Below are 21,976 nucleotides of genomic sequence, written 5' to 3'. Positions count from 1 at the left end.
CACATGCATTTTAAAACATAATCACAAATGAATGGAAGATCTAAAGTACAAAACTCACACAACTTCACAATTCCCACAAGAAACTTAGGGATATATCTTGTATTCTTTGTTAGCTTGTAGCTATTCAATGGTTTCTTCTGAAAAATCTTATACTTCTGGTATGAGATAAAATGTATATTAAACTGTCATCTCCAGCATCTTTTTCCATGTTGTGATGGAGTCCACAGTTGGCAAGACCAGCATATGCTGGCTGTGTCTGAACAGATGGCTTGTTGAATTATGTTAAGTGCACCTAGTTGCAACCTGGTTGCAAAGCTTTTTCTTTTGAGACAAACTCTAACTTAAAAGTGCAACTAAAAACTTAGGTTTCCAGGGAAACTGAAATTGTTTGGAACCAGATAAGACAGAATCATTTGACCAGAGGTATGTTACTAAAGCTATCCAAGCTCAGATTTCAAGATTGCAAACTTCAAGGAGGCTGCAGGCTGTCTGGCAGACAAGCTGCAGAGAGAGAAAGCGGATTCTTGGAGCTGACCATTAGCAAATACGAGTTGCGGCAGCTGCTTTCGGTGACTTATAGAAATACTGGTGGAACCACGTCATCAAGACTGTTGTGAGCAGGGACAAGGACTTTCGAGAGGCGACAAGACTGAAATGTTGAAGGGAAGACTGCGACTTTTTTTTACTTCCAAAATATACTTTATTCATAAAAAACTGTAAAAAATACATTACAAAACAGCACCAAATCAACAATACGAAGAGTGCAAAGGAGTATTCCTTCAATACAGGAGTGAGTTGCCTCACAACCCTTCCAGTTCATTTTACCTGCCATGTACATTTTGCAGCAAACAAACAAAAACAAGAAATGCTGGATTCACTCAGCAGGTCTGGCAGCATCTGTGGAAAGAGAAGCAGAGTTAACGTTTCGGGTCAGTGACCCTTCTTCGGAACTGACAAATATTAGAAAAGTCACAGATTATAAACAAGTGAGGTGGGGGTTGGGCAAGAGATAACAAAGGAGAAGGTGCAGATTGGACCAGGCCACATAGCTGACCAAAAGGTCACGGAGCAAAGGCAAACAATATGTTAATGATGTGTTGAAAGACTAAGCATTAGTACAGATTAGGTGTGAATATACTGAATATTGAACATCAGCAAGTGCAAACCTGAAGAAAAACAACCTGAAAAAAACAGTGGGTAAGCAAACTGAACAAACTAAGATGAAATGAAATAAATGCAAAAAAAGATTGTAAAAAATGTAAGAAGGAATGCAAAAAAAAAAGGAAAAATAACTAAAAATGACTAAAAATGAAAGTAAAGTGGGGGGCTGTCATGCTCTGAAATTATTGAACTCACCGATTAGGCACACTACAGCCTGCCGGACTGAACATTGAGTTCAATAATTTCAGAGCATGACAGCCCCCCACTTTACTTTCATTTTTAGTCATTTTTAGTTATTTTTCCTTCCTTTTTTTTTTTGCATTCCTTCTTACATTTTTTACAATCTTTTTTTGCATTTATTTCATTTCATCTTAGTTTGTTCAGTTTGCTTACCCACTGTTTTTTTCAGGTTGTTTTTCTTCAGGTTTGCACTTGCTGATGTTCAATATTCAGTATATTCACACCTAATCTGTACTAATGCTTTGTCTTTCAACACATCATTAACATATTGTTTGCCTTTGCTCCGTGACCTTTTGGTCAGCTATGTGGCCTGGTCCAATCTGCACCTTCTCCTTTGTTATCTCTTGCCCAACCCCCACCTCACTTGTTTATAATCTGTGACTTTTCTAATATTTGTCAGTTCCGAAGAAGGGTCACTGACCCGAAACGTTAACTCTGCTTCTCTTTCCACAGATGCTGCCAGACCTGCTGAGTGAATCCAGCATTTCTTGTTTTTGTTTCAGATTTCCAGCATCCGCAGTATTTTGCTTTTATTTTAATATTTTCTGGATACAGCCCGAGGGTTTTCCATGGATCCAGCCCCTCAGTTTACCCTGGTGGGGGGACCTTAGACAGTGGTTGAGCCATTGAGCCTTTGCTGTGGCTGCCCCAAGCTTTAGTGTGTCCCTCAGCACGTAGTCTTTGATCTTGGAATGTGCCAGTCTGCAACATTCGGTCATGGGCAACTCTTTGCGCTGGAAGACCAGCAAGTTTCGGGCAGACCAAAGGGCATCTTTCACCGAATTGATAGTCCTCCAGCAGCAGTTGATGTTCATCTCGGTGTGCGTCCCTGGGAACAGCCCGTAGAGCAGAGACTCCTGTGTTACAGAGCTGCTTGGGATGAACCTCGACAAAAACCAATGCATCTCTTTCCACGCCTGCTTTGCAAAGACACATTCCAGAAGGAGGTGGGCAACCGTCTCTTCCCCACCACAGCCACCTCAAGGGCATTGTGCGGAGGCGGTGAGACTTCGGGCGGGCAGGAAGGATCTGATGGGGAGGGCTCTTCTCACCATCAGCCAAATAACATCTTGGTGCTTGTTTGAAAGTTCTGGTGATGAGGCATTCCGCCAAATGACTTTGGCAGTCTGCTCGGGAAACCATCCGACAGGATCCACCATCTCCTTTTCCCGTAAGGCCTTGAGGACATTCCGTGCAGACCACTGCCTGATGGATTGGTGGTCAAAGGTGTTTTTCCGCAGAAGCTCTTCCAGGAAGGATAGGTGGTACGGCACGGTCCAATTGGATGGAGCATTCTGGGACAATGTGACCAGGCCCATCCTTCGCAACACTGGGGACAGATAGAACCTCAGCACGTAGTGACACTTGGAGTTTGCGTACTGGAGGTCAACACACAGCTTGATGCAGCTGCACACGAAGGTAGTCATCAGGATGAGGGCGATGTTGGGTACATTTTACCTGCCCTTATCCAGAGGTTTGAACATCGTGTCCCTCTGGACCCGGTCCATTTTGGATCCCCAGATGAAGCGGAAAATGGCTCAGGTGACCGCCACAGCGCAGGAGTGAGGTATGGGCCAGAGCTGCGCCACGTACAGCAACAATGTGAGCACCTCGCACCTGTTGACCAGGTTCTTACCCATAATGGAGAGAGATCATTGCTCCCACATGCTCAGCTTATGTTGTACCCCGGATACTCGCTCGTTCCAGGTTTTGGTGCACGCCCCGGCCAGTTCGAACTGGTCGCAGATGCTCATCAGTCTGCGCACAGACAGCGGGTCCGAGCAGAAAACGGCGACGTCATCCATGTACAGGGAGGTTTTAACCGGAGTGCCTCCACTGCCTGGGATTGTCATCCCCCTTATGCTCAAATCCTTCCTAATTGACTCAGCAAAGGGTTCAATACAGCAAACAAACAAGACAGGGGGGAGAGGACAGCCCTGTCTGACTCCAGATTGGATCGGGAAACTTTCTGATTCCCACCCATTGATTGAGACTGCGCTACTGATGTTTGTGTAGAGCAGTCTGGTCCAATTGCAGATTCCCTCCAATACCTCATTTTGGAAAGCACGTCCATCATGTAGGTGTGCGATATCCTGTCAAAAGCCTTCTCCTGGTCCAGGCTGATAAGACAGGTGTCCACCCTCTTGTCCCGTACATAGGCAATCGTATCCTTGAGTAGCGCGAGTCTATCAGAGATCTTCCTGTCGGGTATAGTGCAGGTCTGATCAGGGTGAATTATCAACTCCAGAGCAGGCGTGACTCGACTGGCTATGACTTTTGACAGAATCTTGTAGTCAGCATTAAGCAGTGAGATGGGCCGCCAATTTCTGATTTCTACCCTCTCCCCCTTCCACTTGTAGATGAGGGTGATGATGCCTTTCCTCATGGATTCTGACATGCTGCCAGCCAGGAGCATACGCTCATATACTTCCAGCAGGTCCGGGCCAACCCAGTCCCACAGGGCTGAATACAACTCAACCGGTAAGCCATCGCTTCCGGGAGTTTTACTCATCTCGAAGGACTTGACGGCCTTTGTCAGCTCGTCCAGAGTTAGCGGCTTGTCCAGTCTCTCCCTCATGCTGTCATCTAAGACCTCTGTGATAGATGACAGGAAGGACTGGGAGGGTCTGCTGTCTGTGGGCTTCGCGTCATACAGCCCAGCATAAAAGGATTTGCTGATCCTTAGTATGTTGGATGCGAAGATGTTATGGAGCCATCCTCCTCCTTCAGGCTTCTGATCACAGAGCTCTCTCTGTGTACCTTTTGGAAGAGTAACGCAAGCACGTCTCATCCTGTTCAATGGAGCGGATTCTGGACCGGAAGATTTATTTATTTATTTAGGGATGCAGCACTGAAACAGGCCCTTCGGCCCACTGAGTCTGTGCCGACCATCAACCACCCATTTTATGTTAATCCTACATTAATCCCATATTCCTACCACATCCCCACCTTCCCCTACCTATACTAGGGGCAATTTCTAATGGCCAATTTACCTATCAACCTGCAAGTCTTTGGCTGTGGGAGGAAACCAGAGCACCCGGCGAAAACCCACGCGGTCACAGGGAGAACTTGCAAACTCCGCACAGGCAGCACCCAGAATTTAACCCGGGTCGCTGGAGCTGTGAGGCTGCGGTGCTAACCACTGTGCCACCCCAAAATGATCTTGGAGGCCTCCATGGCAAAGAGCGAGGCCTGCTGGCTCTTCACCATGAGAAGGGAAGACTGCAACACCGCAGACTCAGGACATTAGGCAGCTGCATGGCCTAGCTGTTAAAATTTCTTGGGCCCCCCCACTGCCACTCTTGGTCAAGCTAGCTGCTCGCTAGGCTGCATTCCCACACAGAAATTAGAAATCAATCCTGCTCAGTTTGATTGAAGATGGTATCTGTGGGCCTCTATTCCTCAAGCACAGGCAAGGTGAAGAAGAATCAAAAACAGAGAGGGTACATTACAGGGCATATTCCTGAATTAAGACTTTGGGAGAAAATTTACAAGTTATATTCTTGATAAAAATAAATGATCAAACAAGGATTCTCACAAACTTATTCCTCAGACCCATGGAATTTCTATCGATGTATTAAAAACATTGATTGAGGCTATTAATAGCAAAATATAGATGCTGCCAACATGCATGAATAAAGACAGCATCTCTATACATATGTGGTAATGTGATATACTTAGCCAAAATTAATTGGAAAAGATCACATTTCATCTCATTGAAATGCTTGTATGTTAAGACTATAGATATGCATAAACAGCCAGTGGTTAAAATGCTAGAGAATAAGCTAACCAATCCTCGATCTACCAACGGAGGAATTAGAAGGTAGGAGATCACAGATCATATAGCCTGCATCTTTACTTATTGTGAATATCCATTTGTATCATATTCTGCATACTTTACTACTATTTTCAGATGTTGTGGTTCTGACAGCATGGTGTCAAATTGCTTTAATTCACACTAAGCACACCTGAGTCTTGGCACTTTTTCCTTTTAAACTTAATACTTTTAAGTTTTTTGTTTTTCTACCTTTGTACAAATAAACACATTGGGAATCCAATATAACATTTATGAAATGAGAAGGCCTTCTGTAACCAATAAAAATTATTTTAAAAAAGATTACAGTTAGGAGATTTGTGGGATAAACAAATTTAAGGATGATCTTTGGAACGATAATGTTTTATGAAATCAAATAATACTATAACCTTTCCACAGCTCCATCAATGACTGGTTTCTCAAGACGTTCTGCATTAAGTAGGGAATCTGAAAAATGCTCATGGACTTCAGACAAAATCAGCCAAAGGCCAACACCTTTTGAGGCCAAAAGTGGACCAAAGTTTGGTCAAAAAAGAGCAATGGGTGCAGGGGAGAAAAAATGTTAAATCTTCAGTAGGTATTGATATAAAGGCAAATCCTTCCACAGCAGATGATATCAAGAAAGGGCATCATCCAAATCTAAGGATTTTCAGTTTTAATTCTAGTTCTCTATGGAAGCTTTAGCTTGAACTGACATTTCATTCAAGAGCTCTCCACAATAATTTTCTAGCCATGTTTAATAGAGTTTCTTAATTACCTATGCCACCTGAGCCAAGAGATCAACAGATTCCAAAGTAGAAAAACTGCTTACTAGAAATTTAACAGAACATTATGACAAGTGGGGAAGTGAACAAAATGAGAAATGCCATCGGTTTGTGGGTAGGGCTGTTATGCAGTGTGGCAGTAATGATGTTTGCAATAGCACAAGACCCCAGATATTTAAAAAAAACTATTAGTCATCTTTCTCTCTAGCTGGCTGATGGGTTTATAGTAAAATTACATGCAGGATATCAATAAGGAAGGAAAAAATCCTTAAAAATAATGAGTTTCAAATGCAGGCTGTAAAATTTAATTGTGCAATTACAACATCAAGGCAGAGTTTAGGGATTCATTAAACAGTTTCACTATAGTAGGTTTGCCTAACTATACACATCATACCACATCCAGCTCAGACATCCATAACACAAAGATGACGAGATATGTTTTTCTCTCAGAGGGTCGAGAGTCTTTGGAACTCTCTTCCTCAAAAGGCAGTGTAAGCAGAGTCTTTAAATATTTTTAAGGCAGAGGTAGACAAATTCTTGATAAGCAAGGGGGTGAAAGATTATCGGGGTAGAAAGGAATGTGGAGTCGAGGTTACAATCAGATCAGCTATGATCTACTGAATAGCACAGCAGGCTCGAGGGGCCAAGCGGCTTACTCCTGCTCCTATGTAATATGCTGGCCCATTAATCTGCAAATTATTAATTCGTGTAAATCATTTTGCACATTATTAACTGATATATTCCACCCCTACTGCTCTCCCTATTTTTATCCATCTGCATAGTTAGTTTGCCTCAGTTGAGTTCAAGGCTTCGCACCAAGATTTAATCTAGGTAGACATTTTGTTGCAATACAGAGTGGATGTTGCAAATAGGCATAAACTATGTCAAGATACTATTCAAAGAGTGTGGCATTTTACCAGTGTCATAACCTAATATTCACCCTTCAATGAACATTACCAATAGATTAGCTGGACACCAATCTCATTTACTCTTAGTAGGACCTTGCTGTGCACAAATTAGCCATTCTGTTTGCCTACACTGAGCAGCACTTTGGAACATCCCAAGGATGTGAAAAGATGTTAGCGAATTGCAATGTTTTCTTCAAGCTTAGCATTGCTTTCTGCAGCTGAGCTATTTATATAGGTAAGGAATAGCATGGTCCAAGCAATGATCCCTCTGCTCCTCCACAATACCTTTACCAATGGGCTACCTAGAGGAAATAAAATCCAGGGATTCAGATCATATCATGGACCATGAACCAAGATAGTCTGTAATCTAGAAAATTACATTCATATTATCAAACCTTCACATTCAATTCATCTCCAACTCAGACATTCATTATATTTTTTTTCATTTGTGGGATGTGGGCATCGCTGGCGAGGCCTGCATTCATTGCATATCCCTAATTGCCCTTGAGAAGGAGGTGATGAGCTGCCTTCCTGAACCGCTGCAGTCTTTGGGGTGTAGATACACTAACAGTGCTGTTAGGAAGGGAGATCCAGGATTTTAACCCAGCGACAGTGAAGGAACGGCGATATAGTTCCAAGTGCAGTGTGCAGCTTGGAGGGGAACTTGCAGATGGTGGTGTTTCCATGCATCTGCTGCCCTTGTCCTTCTAGGTGGTGGAGGTTGCGGGTTTGGAAGGTGTTGTCAAAGGAGCCTTGGTGAGTTGCAGCAGCACATCTTGTAGATGGTACACGCTGCTACCACTGTGTTTCGGTGGTGGAGGGAGTGAATGTTGAAGGTGGTGGATGGGGTGCCAATCAAGCGGGCTGCTTTGTCCTGGAGGGTGTCGAGCCTCTTGAGTGTTGTTGGAGCTGCACCCATCCAGGCAAGTGGACAGTATTCAATCACACTCTTAACTTGTGTCTTGTAGATGGTGGACAGGCATTGGAGAAACAGGAGGTGAGTTACTCACCACAGAATTCCCAGCTCTGGCCTGTTCTTGTAGCCACAGCATTTATTTGGCTGGTCCAGTTCAGTTTCTGGTCAACGGTGACCTCCAGGATATTGATAGTGATGGTAATGCCGTCAAGGGGAGATGGTTAGATTCTCTCTTGATTGAGATGGTCATTGCCTGGCACTTGTGTGGCACGAATGTTACTTGCCACTTATCAGCCCAAGCTTGGATGTTGTCTAGGTACTACTGCATATGGCCACAGGCTGCTTCAGTATCTGAGAAGTCACAAATGGTGCTGAACAATGTGCAATCAGCAGCGAACATCCCCGCTTCTGACCAAATGATGGAGGGAAGGTCACTGATGAAGCAGCTGAAAATGGTTGGGCCTAAAACACTACCCTGAGGAACATCTGCAGTGATGTCATGGGACTGAGATGATTGATCTCCAACAACCACAACCATCTTCCTTTGTGCTCGGTATGACTCCAACCAGGGGACAGTTTTCCCCCTGATTCCCATTGACTCCAGTTTTGCTAGGGCTCGTTGATGCTATACTCAGTCAAATGCTGCCTTGCTGTCAAGGGCAGTCAATCTCACCTCAGCTCTGGAGTTCAGCTCTTTTGCCCCTGTTTGGATCAAGGTTGTAATGAGGTCAGGAGCTGAGTGGCCCTGAAAGAACCCAAACTGAGCATCAGTAAGCAGGTTATTGCTGAGCAAGTGCCACTTGATAGCACTGTCGACAACTCCTTCCATCCCCATCACTTTGCTGATAATCGGGAGTAGACTGATTGGGCAGTAATTGGCCAGGTTGGATTTATCCTGCCTTTTGTGCACGGGACATACCTGGGCAATTTTCCACATTGCCAGGTAGATGCCAGTGTTGTAGCTTGGCTAGGTGTGCGGTTAGTTCTGGAGCACAGGTCTTCAGTACTATTGTCGGAATGTTGCAGTATCTAGTGCCTTCAGCCTTTTCTTGATATCACTTGGAGTGAATCAGATTGGCTGAAGACTAGCATCTGTGATGCTGGGGACCTCAGGAGGAGGCTAAGATGGATCATCCACTAAGCACTTCTGGCTGAAGATGGATGCAAATGCTTCAGCCTTGTCTTGTGCACGGATGTGCTGGGCTCCCCCATCATTCAGGATGGGGATATTTGTGCAGCCTCCTCCTCCTGTCAGTTGTTTAATTGTCCACCACCATTCACAACTGGATGTGGCAGGACTGCAGAGCTTAGATCTGATCCGTTGGTTATGAGATCTCTTAGCCCTTTCTATTGCACGCTGCTTCCACTGTCTGGCTTGCAACTAGTCCTGTGTTGTAGCTTCACCAGGCTGACATTTCATTTCTAGGTATGTCTGATGCTGCTGCTGGCATGCTCTCCTAAAGGCCTGCTCGGGTCTGGAAAAAAAAAACCCGACCCAAACCCAACAGAAGCACATCGGACCTGAGCCCGACCCGGCCCGAGTCCTTTTATTCATTCCCGCGCCCAACCCGACCCACGCCCGGCCCAACCATAGTGCACTCACTGTACTTACCAATTTTGGATGGATGGAATGGAAGGAAGCTGCATCATGAGCGCGATGATGTCATAGAGACATTCACTCGCTCACTGCGCAGACTCAGAGTCTGTGGAGTCAGGATGCACGTTTCCCTCCTTGACGTCCCGGACTCCCAGCTCAGCCAGGCAGGCTTTTCAAATTCTGTGTGTCTGAACCGGACCCGGCCGACTCGGACCCGGCCCGACCCAACCCGAGCCTGAAAGCCAGACCCGGTAGAGCGACCCAAGCCCAAACCCGACACATGTCCATCTTCAGCTGCTTCATCAATGACCTTCCTTCAATCATAAGGTCAGAAGTGGGGATGTTCGCTGATGATTGCACAATGTTCAGCACCATTCGCAACTCCTCAGATACTGAAGCAGTCTGTGTAGAAATGCAGCAAGACCTGGACAATATCCAGGCTTGGGCTAATAAGTGGCAAGTAACATTCGCGCCACACAAGTGCCAGGCAATGATCATCTCCAACAAGAGAGAATCTAACCATCTCCCCTTGACATTCAATGGCATTACCATCGCTGAATCCCCCACTATCAACATCCTAGGGGCTACCATTGACCGAAATCTGAACTGGAGTAGCCATATAAATACCGTGGCTACAAGAGCAGGTCAGAGGCTAGGAATCCTGAGGAGAGTAACTCACCTCCTGACTCCCCAAAGCCTGCCCACAATCTACAAGGCACAAGTCAGGAGTGTGATGGAATACTCTCCACTTGCCTGGATGGGTGCAGCTCCAACAACACTCAAGAAGCTCGACACCATCCAGGACAAAGCGGCCCGCTTGATTGGCACCCCATCTACAAACATTCACTCCCTCCACCACCGACGCACAGTGGCAACAGTGTGTACCATCTACAAGATGCACTGCAGCAATGCACCAAGGCTCCTTCGACAGCACTTTCCAAACCCACAACCTCTACCAACTAGAAGGACAAGGGCAGCAAATACATGGGAACACCACCACCTGCAAGTTCCCCTCCAAGTCACACACCACCCTGACTTGGAACTATATCGCCGTTCCTTCACTGTCGCTGGGTCAAAATCCTGGAACTCCCTTCCTAACAGCACTGTGGGTGTACCTACCCCACATGGACTGCAGCGGTTCAAGAAGATAGCTCACCACCACTTTCTCAAGGGCAATTAGGGATGGGCAATAAATGCTGGCCTGGCCAGCGACGCCCACATCCCGTGAATGAATTTTTAAAAAAAAAATGTCGTTGGGTCCCGTCAGGTAGCAGGCCTTTACTCTGAATTGAACTAGATTGGTCCCCCGGCGCAATCGTAATGGTAGAATGGGAGATATGCCGGGCCATGAGGTTACAGATTGTGGTTGAATACAATTCTACTGCTGCTGATGCCCCACAGTGCCTCATGGATGCCCAGTTGTGAGTTGCTAGATCTGTTCGAAATCTAAAATTTTAAAAAATGTTGGATATACTCAGCAGATCTGGCAGCATCTGTGGAGAGAGTTAACATTTCTGATGAAGGGTCACTGACCAGAAACGTTAACTCTGCTTCTCTCTCCACAGATGCTGCCAGACCTGTTGAGTATTTCCAGCATTTCTTGTTTTTATTTCAGATTTCCAGCATCTGCAGAATTTTGCTTTTATTTTACTGTTTGAAATCTATCCCATTTAGCACATGGTAGTGCCTTACAACACGATGGTGGGTACTCTCAATGTGAAGACGGGACTTTGTCTCCACAAGAACTCCTACCAATACTTTCATGGACAGATGCATCTGTGACAGGTAGATTGGTGAGCAGGAGGTCAAGTTATTTTTTCCCTCTTGTTGGGTAGATTTTTGAGGACGAGGTCAAGTTGGTTTTTCCCTCTTGTTGGTTCCCTCACCACCTGCCCCAGACCCAGTCTAGCAGCTATGTCCTTTGGGACTTGGCCAGCTCGGTCAGTAGTGGTGCTACTGAGCCACACCTGGTGATGGACATTGAAGTCCCCCAGCTAGTGTACATTTTGTGCCCTTGCTACCCTTACTGCTTCTTCCAATTGGTGTTCAACATGGAGAAGCAGTGATTCAATCACCAGCAGGGGGGGAGGGAGGCGGTAGGTGGTAATCAGCAGGAAGTTCCTTGCCTATGTTTGAACTAATGCCATGAGCCTTCATGGGGTCCAGAGTCAATGTTGAGAACTCCATTCATTTTCGTAGGCTTTGTAGCGGTTTGATACAACTGAGTGGCTTGCTAGGCCATTTCAGGGGGCATTTAAGAGTCAACCACATTGCTATGGGTCTGGAGTCACATGTGGGCCAGACCAGGTAAGGCACAGCAGATTTCCTTCCCGAAAAGACGTCAATGAACCAAATGGGTTTTTACAATAATCGACAATGGTTGCATGGTCATGACTAGACTAGCTTTTAATTTATTAATTGAATTCAAATTCCACCATTTGCTATGGTAGGATTTGAACACATGCCCCCAGAGCATAAGCCTTAGGCTCTTGGTTATGAGTCTAGTGACATTACCACTATGCCACTACCTCTCAGACAATATGCTGGACTATTTACCTGCCCAATTGCTTAACTGATGTAAATGTTTTGGTCAGGCAAAAGATCACAGATTTTCACTTATTTTTCAAACCCTGCCTTCCTAGAAATGCTGACTCAAGCAGTGGGAGAGTCCCACAAAAATATACAGCTCTCTGGCATCTCACCCCAAGTGAGATTTGACATATTATTCTGCAATTGGAGGCATAACTGCCAATATGACACAAACACACCCCAATAAAAAGAAATGTTTATGCAAAAGAAATGGGACAAGTCTTTAAAGTACCAGAATATTTCCTTCCCACTGAACAAGACTGTCCATTTGTAGGTGCCACAACTTACAGTTGGTAAGCAATGCCCTCCCCGTCCAGCACTTTGCTAGGCAGTAAAGAGAGTGGGACCAGGGAATTGCCTCTCATGATTCATATGATGTCAATTCAACATTTGCCTGCCTTGCAATACATTTACTATTTGGATGATCTAGTAGCATAACGTGGATTTGGAACGACTTGGTTGAAGCTCTTCATTCAGGAAATACCCACCTACACAATTAAATCTGGAAAATGTAGTAGAACTCAAGCTCTAGAGAAGGGCAGAGCTATGCAGGGAAGCCTTTTGGAGACACTAATGCATAGTGGCTGATTACATGGGTAAGTCTAGAATTTTATTTTTCAGACAAATTGAATTGCATTTTTATGTATTTGTGTTATAAATGCCATTTATGAATCATATATTCATCCAGGTCAGAAATCCAAATGGCAGCTGAAATCAGTTTGAAAATAGTTAAATTGAACAATGTGATTGGTTCGTTGCAAGTCCCCTGATGCCAGATTAGTATTTTCAGAAACAATTTGAGCAATATAATGGGGCGTTTGGGGTCTGTAAAGTTGACCAATTTAAATTGAGTCTTGGAATTCAGTTGCACTGCTCCATGGTCCAAGGAGGAGGCCACCAGCAGCAAAGGTCACTCTCGTGGCCCTGCCTGCCTGCTTGACTCTGGCTAAAAAAAAAACTCCGCCATTCCCGCGAGGGCACGCCAAAATGGAAGTGCCCTCCCATTTCCCTTGCTGCTTCAACAGCTGCCACCCCTCTCGTTGGCGTTGCCAACCTTCTGATTGGGCCGGCAGCATGGCAGGCCAACCTGCCTTCTTTAATTGGCCGCCTCGCCCACCTGCTCTACGTGAATTGGACAGCCTTGACAATATTGCTTCCTCACTTCCAGCCCCCCGCCCACAACACCTGCTTTATGTCCCGATGTGATACTTTGTCGTTGCCAGCAAAATCTCACCCCACCTGGTTCAATCCGGGATGGAAATCTATTGTCCTTACTCATTCCGCCCCAAGTGTGATCAGACCCACAGCAATATGTCTGACTCTTAACCCCCTCCCCTGAAATGGCCAGCAAGTCATTCAGTTGTCAAGGTGGCTCACCACCACCTTCTCAAGGGCAATTAGAGATGGGAAATAAATGCTGGCCTTGCCAGCAATACCATTGCTCCATGAATGAATAAAAAAGAACACATTTGTCCAAGAAACAACAATTAAAAGTGTGTAGTCTCATTCTTTTAGATAGTGAATTGTTGGAAATTTATTATCAAATATTTTCTTTCTTTTCCTTTGTCTTTTTAATTTCTCTGACATTGAATTCACCTACCTCCTCAGTCCTTTCTCCTGTGAATTCTCAATCTTTTTAGCTCACTGGCTAAAGAGGTACATTGTTGATCCTGCCATTTACAAATGTCCCAAATGCCCTGTTGTCCTAGCTGTACCATTACCAGCTCCCACTTCCAGCAACATAGGGAAAAACATTTTGGAGCTGAAGAATGCAGGAAAATGCCTAACTCACCAGAAAAAGACCAACTAACCAGGCGTGCTGTGAGATGCCATGCTCCAGCAACTTCCACCAACTAGCTTGTGAGGTAGAAATACAAAGAACTAAAGTAACATAATGAGTCATAAAAATAATCAGTTTGTAGATTTAAGTATTGATTTGATGTTTTTTGATGACCAATGCCAGGCAAGTATAAGATCAGATGCTCCTGTGATCGCATTTACACTTTGAGATTTTAAAATCCAGATATACTACTTTCAGCATCAATGACCACTTCCATAAGTGAACTTTGTGTCCACTACAAGTAGGTCAATAATTCAAGTTCCTTGCATTCTACTGCAACTGCCTCCCTCACACGACCAGTTAATGTAAAAATCTATTTCAATATAGTTGTTAAATTGCCACAACAAGGCAGCGTAATTTATTTTTCATCCAACAGCAGACAATTCACCATTTTAGAATGCTGGGCCAATCTTAGTGGATACAAATCATAGCCCATATTAACAATAAACTAACCAAACAGATACTTGCCAGATATGCAATAACTTCATATCCTTGTTCCTTCAGCCAAACCAGAATACAGGAGGTGTCCAACCCACCACTGTAGGCTAGAACAACTGTGCCTTTGGATTGAGACATTGAGTCTTTAGGAAGAGAAAAAAAAAACATAAGGCTATTAGATATTGCTACAATTAGCAGGGGAATTACATAAAATAATTTCTTCTGAAAATATTCTGCTTATTTTGTCTTTTAGAAAGTTGCTAAAGGAGGAATTTTGGTCAAAGGCGTTTCCGTTCCATTTAAAAGATGCAAATAAATAACTTGAAATATTCAGTAGTAAATATTTTTGTTCACAAAAGAATATTTTTTTTAAAAATCAAGATAAGTCACTTTGAGAAGTTACTGAGCCAGATGGAATTATGAAGTCAAATCAAAGACGCTTTAACTCTAAAAGTGTATGTTTAATCAGTTTGCTCACTCAACCCATTCCTCCTAGATAGTTAACTATATAAATCAGCACACACTGGTCTTTAAAAGATGGGACAGGTTAACCAAGATGAACAAATATTCCATTATATATGATCATTCTTGTGCTCCTGTGGGTGATATGGGGGCTGCCTGTAGAGGACAGATAGGGGATATGGGATTAATGTAGGATTAGTATAAATGGGTAGTTGATGGTTGGCACAGACTCGGGGTGGGCCGAAGGGCCTGTTTCAGTGCTGTATCTCTCTATGACTCTGTGACTCTAGGACAATGTTGAGGTTCCAATAGCAAAGCTGTATTTGTGAGTGAAGTGTTCATGCCAATACAGCTGGGCAACTGATTGATGAAAAAGCAAGTTGCAAGGTTTTCATGAGCAACCCTTTTGTTTCATAAATTATCAAAATAAATATGTTGGTTGATTACATTTAGAATTTACAGTGTATTTATGTACAACTTTATCGCAGGACATTAAGTGAGCAAAATGGCATTTGTGGTAACTGTACATGGTGGAAATAAGGAGCTTGAATGGCCATTTTTTCTAAACTTTAGGGATGCAAATATTAAAGCTAATAGTATTCTATACACACTGATTTTGAGCCTCATTCTTCAAACTGAAAGCAGCTGTTGTATTGATATTGACTTCAGCTCCACTTCTAGTATCTTTCAAGTTGGAAGACATATTTATAATTGATTAAAACTGAGGTAAAAGGATATATTTATAGGAGAAAATTCAAAGCAATGGATAATTCCTATATATGGAAGTGGTGTCCCAAATGCATTCGTCCCCAGTCACCATTTACAAATCTGTTAAGTTATGCAGCTGGATAGCAAACCTACACGATACCAATATAGCCTCAGAAAGATACCAATTGATCAATATACATGGAAGTCAATCACCCCCAACATCCACCCAGCTCACCATCACCTTCTCAAGGACAATTAGGGATGAGCAACAAATGCTGGCCTTGCCAGCAACACCCACATCCCATGAAATTTTTTTTTTTTAAACTCCCTTCCCACAGCAACTTCCCATGCAAGTGCAGGAGATGCAACACCTGCCCCTTTCCTCTTCCCTTCCCATCTTCCAGTGTCCCAAACATTACTTCCAGGTAAAACAGTGATTTACTCGTACTTCTTTCAATTTAGTATACTGTATTCACTGTTCACGATGCAGTCTCCTCTACAATGAGGAGACCAAATGCAAACTAGATGGTCACTTTGTGGCACACCTCCACTCAATCTGAACCATGACCTTGAGCTTCCGAATGCCTATCATTTTAATTCTCTTCCCACTCCCACTCTGACTTCGCTGTCCTGTAACTTTAAATTCTACAGCAAAACAGCTGAGAATTGTATCACGTGTCTGCATAATTATTATTATTACTGTCTGGATATGCACCTCAAGTGCTGTAATCTGCAGGGCTACGGACCAAATGCTGGAAGGTGGGATTAGAATGGGTGGATTGATTTTTGGCCAGTACAGACACGATGGGCCAACTGGCCTCTTTCTGTGCCTTAAACTTTCTATGATTTTTATTTCTATTATAGCAACCAGTTTTTCCAGATTGCCACGCAGATCCAAGAACTGACAGCATGAACGAATGAGAACAACCAGTTAATTTACAGTATCAGTTACTGCAATGACCGACTCAAAAGAATATCTCACCAGTTTTGCAAGTTGAAAAACATACTATTTCAAACATATAAATTATCATTCACAGGTGTTAACCTTGACTGAGTCAAAAGCTTGTGGATTCAAGCCCCAATGCAGAGACTTGAGCACATAATCTAAACTGAGTCTTCAGTACAGTACTAAGGGAATACCAGAGCTGTCAACTTTCATAGAAGTTACAGTACAGAAACAGGCCACACAACCCAATTTATGCCACTATTTATGCTCCACACGAGTCTCATCCCACCCTACATCATCTTCATTAGAATATCCTTCATGTACTTGTTTAGCTTTCCCTTAAATGCATCTATGCTATTTGCAACTACTCCCCATTAGTTTAACATAAGACATCAAACCAAATTAAGATGTTACACCCATTTGCGCATGCCACGGCACCATTCAAAGTGTGGTGAACTTCCCCTAGTGTCCTGACCAACATTCATTCCTCAATCAACATCATTTACAACAGATTATCTGGTCATCATCTCATTGCTGTCTGTGGGACCTTGCTGTGTGCAAACTGGCTGCTTAACCTCCCTACATTACAACATTTTGGAATGTTCTGCAGTGATGAAATGCACTATTTAAATTCAAGTTTGTTTTTTTCCTCAAGAGCATTGTGGATTTGGAATGGATCATAATTCATCCATCCAGGGAAATCCTCATCTCTCAACTGCACCCCCACCCCAAACTCCCTGCAGCATTCAATAGTTTCTTACATGATTTTAGCTTACACTACCTGAAAGTTAATTCCACTGGTTGATCAGTTGTGTGGTTTTTTTTAGATTTAGAGATACAGCACTGAAACAGGCCCTTCGGCCCACCGAGTCTGTGCCGACCATTAACCACCCATTTATACTAATCCTACACTAATCCCATATTCCTATCACATCCTCACCTGTTCCTATATTCCCCTACCACCTACCTATACTAGGGGCAATTTATAACGGCCAATTTACCTATCAACCTGCAAGTCTTTTGGCTTGTGGGAGGAAACCGGAGCACCCGGAGGAAACCCACGCAGACACAGGGAAAACTTGCAAACTCCACACAGGCAGTACCCAGAATTGAACCCGGGTCGCTGGAGCTGTGAGGCTGCGGTGCTAACCAGTGTGCCACTGTTTCTAAGAATTGCCCCACCCCAGTGCTTAAAAATTACCTTATTGCTTGTTGTGTCTCCTAGTTCTACTCCCGCAGTTGAATTTAATGGGATCTGAATCGGGAGTTTGAAAACAAAAGGGTAAAAGTCCCTGTCGGCTGCAAGTTTTAAGTCTATTCGTTTCGCAGGTCATCTTTTACCACGATGAACTGTAAAAAGAGTTGCTCATTACAAGTGACAGCAGGGTGCCCGCTTTAATGATGACAGCTGGGCGGGAGGAGGGGGGGGGGGGGTGGTGGGGGTTGGTGCCTGGTTTTACAAAGTGACCTGACAAAACTGCCTTTAAGCAATATAAGAGGGGGATGTCATCATCCGCATCTGGAATAAGGTGCTTTTTGTCTTCCTGCGCAAAACAAAAGTATAAAAAGGCAAGTTGAGGCAATTTAGAGATTTGAAAACACCACCAACACACAAAAAAAATCTGCGGACTTTATCAGAGGATTTATTTTGGAATTGGAATTGAAGCACATTGGAAGGTCACAATCAATATGTGTATATATAAATTTACTGCTATATATATATATATATATATATATAAAGTTTCATGATTTAAAGAGAAATCACGTATATGGAAGTGAAGCAAACCGGCCGCTCAAATGATCACATTTCATTATTTTCCTGGAGTTACTTTGCTTCATGTTTATATATCTTTACCTGTGGATTGTCTTTCCTCTCTCCCGATACTGAGGTATCTCACCTGGGTCGCTCGCGCTCCTAACCGTTCTGCTCGCGCTCCGTCTGCTTCTGCGCACAACTTGCCCGCTCTCCGATTATAAACGGAGCCCAGAGAGCGAGGGCACCGACAGGGGGCGGGGCCTGCGGGCCTGATTGGCAGCTGGAAACGGGGCGGGCATTCTATCGTTCTCTCCTCCCCTCCTTCCTCCCGCCCCCCGCCCATCTGTACGCGCGCAATGACATCATACGCCCCTTCGACGCACTGAAGAGCTGGTGGAATCTAATTTCAATGAATTAATAAAAACATCTGGACTTGAAAGCCAGTCTCAGTAATGGTGCCATGAAACTATCATGGAATGTTGTACAAAACATAGAATAGTTAGGTGCTTGATGGTGGGCATCGACACGATGGGCCGAAGGGCCTGTTTCTGTGCTGTATGACTCTATGACTCTTAATAAATCCCATCTGGTTCACTAATGTCCTTCAAGGAAGGAAATCTGCTGTCCTTACCCAGTCTGCCTTAAATGTGACTCCAGACCCACTGCAATGTGGTTGACTCTTAACTGCCCTCTGAAATTGCCTAGTCAAAGGCAATTATGGATGTACAACAAATGCTGGCCTTGCCAGTGACGCCCACAACCCATGAAAGAATAAAAGAAAGTGCGGCAATCAATTCCAGCCACACATGTCATTGATAGGGTATTTAATATAGTGTGTTGCCCACATCGGGAGGACTAACAAAAAAAGGGATATGGAGATAGTGTGGCAAAAAGGCATTGAAGTGAATGATCAGCCATGATCGTATTGAATGGCGGAGCATACTTGATGGGCTGAAAGGTCTACTCCTGCTCCTATGTTCCTATGTATCTAATGGACAGTCTGTTGAAACCAAAAGTTAAACAACTCATATTGTAATAAATTATTATAATAAGGCTACAGACAGTCAGGTTGAAACCATTAACCCAAAGTAAGCATTAAAATAAGGCAATGATTTTCTTCAACAAGAAAACATCCAGTCACCTCCCCTGAACAACAACATCACCAAGTCTCCAACCATCAACATCTCGTGAGTCACCATAGACCCAAAACTAAACTTGTGTGTCAGCCATGGCTCAGTTGGTAGCACTCTTGCCTCCAAGTCAGAAGGTTGTGAGATCTGAATACCACTCCAGTACTTGAGCACAATAATCTAAGCTGGCACTCCAGTGCAGTACTGACTCTCGATCAGAAGGTCATGGATTGGAAGGACTTGGGCACAGAATCAAGGCTGAAACCCCAATACAGAACTGAGGGAGTGCTACTCTGTCAGAGGTGCTGTCTTTTGGATCAGATGTTAAACCAAGGCTCCATCTGCCCTTTCAAGTGGAAGTAAAAGATCCCCTGGCTCTATTTTGACGATGATCAGGGGAGTTCTCCCTGGTGTCCTGGGGCCAATACTTATCCCTCAATCAGCATCACAAAAACAGATGATCTTGTCATTATCACATTGCTGTTTGTGGGAATTTTCTTTGTGCAAATTAGCTGTCACATTTCCTATATAGCAACAGTGAGAGCACTTCAAAAATACTCCACTGGCTGTAAAGTGCTTTAGAACATCTGGTGGTTGTGAAAGGTGTTATATAAATGCAACTTTCTTTTTTGCTCTTGAGACTAACCGTATCAACACTATAGAGACTGGGTACTCTATGGCAAGTGGCTTGCCTCCTGAATCTTCAAAGCCTCTCCACCACCTACAACAATTTTTATGGGTATTTCACAGCAGCGTCATCAAACAAACTTTCACACCAAGCCATATAAGGAGATAGTAGGACAGGTCAGCAAAAGCTTGGTAAAAGAGGTATGTTTTAAAGGGCATCTTAAAGGCAGAGAGAGAGAGGTAGAGTGGCAGAGAAGAATTCCAGAAATGAGGGCTAGCCACCAGAAGGCATGGCCACCACCATGGAGGTGCGGTGGGGAGTTGGTTAAAATCAGGAGGTGCAAGAGGCCAGAATTGGAAGAATGCAGAGACCTCGAAGGGTTGTAGGGCAGAAGGAGGTTACAGAGATGGAGAGTGGCAAAGCCATGGAGTGATCAGAAAACAAGGATGAGAATTTTAAAATTCAACCAGGAGCCAATATAGGTCAGTGGGCACAGGGATGATGAGTGAACGGGACTTGGTGCGAGTTAGGTAGGAGTGTGATGGAGTACTCAGCACTCAATTGGATGGATGCAGCCATTCAAGACTCAACAAGTTTGGCACTGTTCTTGACTGGTGCACCTGCCACCAGATTCAACATCCAACTTCTGTCCCTCACCTCACAGTTTGTATTGTTTCCAGGATGCAATGGAGGAATTCAGCAATGTAACTTCAATAGTTTCTCCCTCCCCACGGCCCCTAACACCCAGCAGTCCAAGAGCAGCAAAGCCATGGGGACATTATTCTGATGACCTATATCACCACTTCCGAACTGCCACTGAGTCAATATTCTGAAATTCCCTACCTAACACCATCATGGGAGTACCATTAGCATAAGAACTGCCACACTTCAAGACGTACTGCCATCACAGTCTGTCATGCAGGCCCCCACCTGCCAAAAATGAGGCAAATAATTTTTCCACATGGACATTAAACTTAAAATTGTTGCTGGGAAAAAAGAGGGCTTATCACAAGGAATTGCCAGGCCCCTCAATGGAAAGACCTTTTTTTGCATACTAGCAGACAGTGTTGGAACAAAGGAACCAGTCCCTGCTCCCCAAATACACAGAAGACGTGGTCAGACCAGTTTAGTCACATGCCTAACTGGCAGTTGGAGCTTTTTGAATTTGAACTTGCCACAGAGAATTTGAACTCAGAAAGCTCCTGGACTGAAAAGACCTCTGTCCTGTCTGTTCTCATCTCATTCTCACCAACTTCGGAATCCACTGAAGAAATATGAACCCCGAGAGAGAAAAGTCTTCTACAGTGAACAAGGTTTAAAAAGAATACTGGGCCCCAAGGAAAAGCAAGATTACCTACAAGCAAGGACTACAGCGAGCTCGAAGCACAGTAACAAAAATCCCCTCTTCAGAGATTGCCTCAAACCTCTCTATTTTTCTTCTGCTCTTTTCTTTCTCTAATTGCGTGTCTATATCGTGTATGCATGCTAGTGCGGGGCGCGATGTGTATTTGTAGGCATTAACCGAATTAGAGTTTTAAGTTTAAGTTTTAATAAATTTCACTTTTCTTCTTTAAACCTAAGAAGGCCTGTTTGTGCTTATTTCTATGCCTTATAATTGGAAAGCAGTGAACAAGGATTCACCAAGGGGGGAGCTCAAAACACAGTGTGTTTAAAAATTAAATCCTGTTACAATAAGACCAGGTGAAGGCTGAAAGAGACCCTAGACACCTTTCTCACCTGGTCGTAACAGTTTCATGGCAACTAGGCATGGGCAATAAATGCAACCTTGCCAGTATCACCTACATCCCAAGAACAATAAAGAAAATGTACTTGCCGCATTCAATTTACAGACAATTCTTCCGGAGCCCACCAGTCATGAAGGGCCACTGATGAACCTATGGGCAATACAATGTCTGTACTCCATGGCCAACTAGCCATGTATCAAAGCTCGCAACATTGGCGAGCACTCAGAGGTACCCTGCTTAGCAATATCAAGAGAAGTGTCAGGTGTATAAGTTATAATCAATTATAAGAAAGCCTTAATGCACACTACTAAAATAATAATAAAATGAATTAGGT

At 43.9% G+C, this 21,976-nt stretch overlaps 1 protein-coding gene across 2 annotated transcripts in view; it reads right to left on the bottom strand.

Annotated features, from left to right (window-relative positions):
- Positions 1–18,363, bottom strand: part of ass1 (argininosuccinate synthase 1) — a 162,548-nt gene extending 144,185 nt beyond the window's left edge. Inside the window, exons 1-2 of one of the 2 annotated variants that reach the window (XM_068012270.1) lie at positions 18,282–18,363; positions 14,298–14,410 (exon numbers count right to left, since the gene is read on the bottom strand). In XM_068012270.1, the coding sequence (XP_067868371.1) occupies positions 14,298–14,405 (108 nt within the window). In that variant the 5' untranslated portion in view covers positions 14,406–14,410; positions 18,282–18,363. Of the gene's footprint in view, positions 1–14,297; positions 14,411–18,238 lie in introns of both variants that reach the window. The other variant, XM_068012268.1, reaches the window with a different exon arrangement.
- Between the last annotated feature and the right edge of the window lie 3,613 nt (positions 18,364–21,976).

The sequence above is a fragment of the Heterodontus francisci genome, chromosome 32, assembly GCF_036365525.1.
Source record: "Heterodontus francisci isolate sHetFra1 chromosome 32, sHetFra1.hap1, whole genome shotgun sequence".
In the NCBI taxonomy this organism is placed as follows: domain Eukaryota; kingdom Metazoa; phylum Chordata; class Chondrichthyes; order Heterodontiformes; family Heterodontidae; genus Heterodontus; species Heterodontus francisci.
This window is presented reverse-complemented; position numbering and strand designations above follow the sequence as displayed.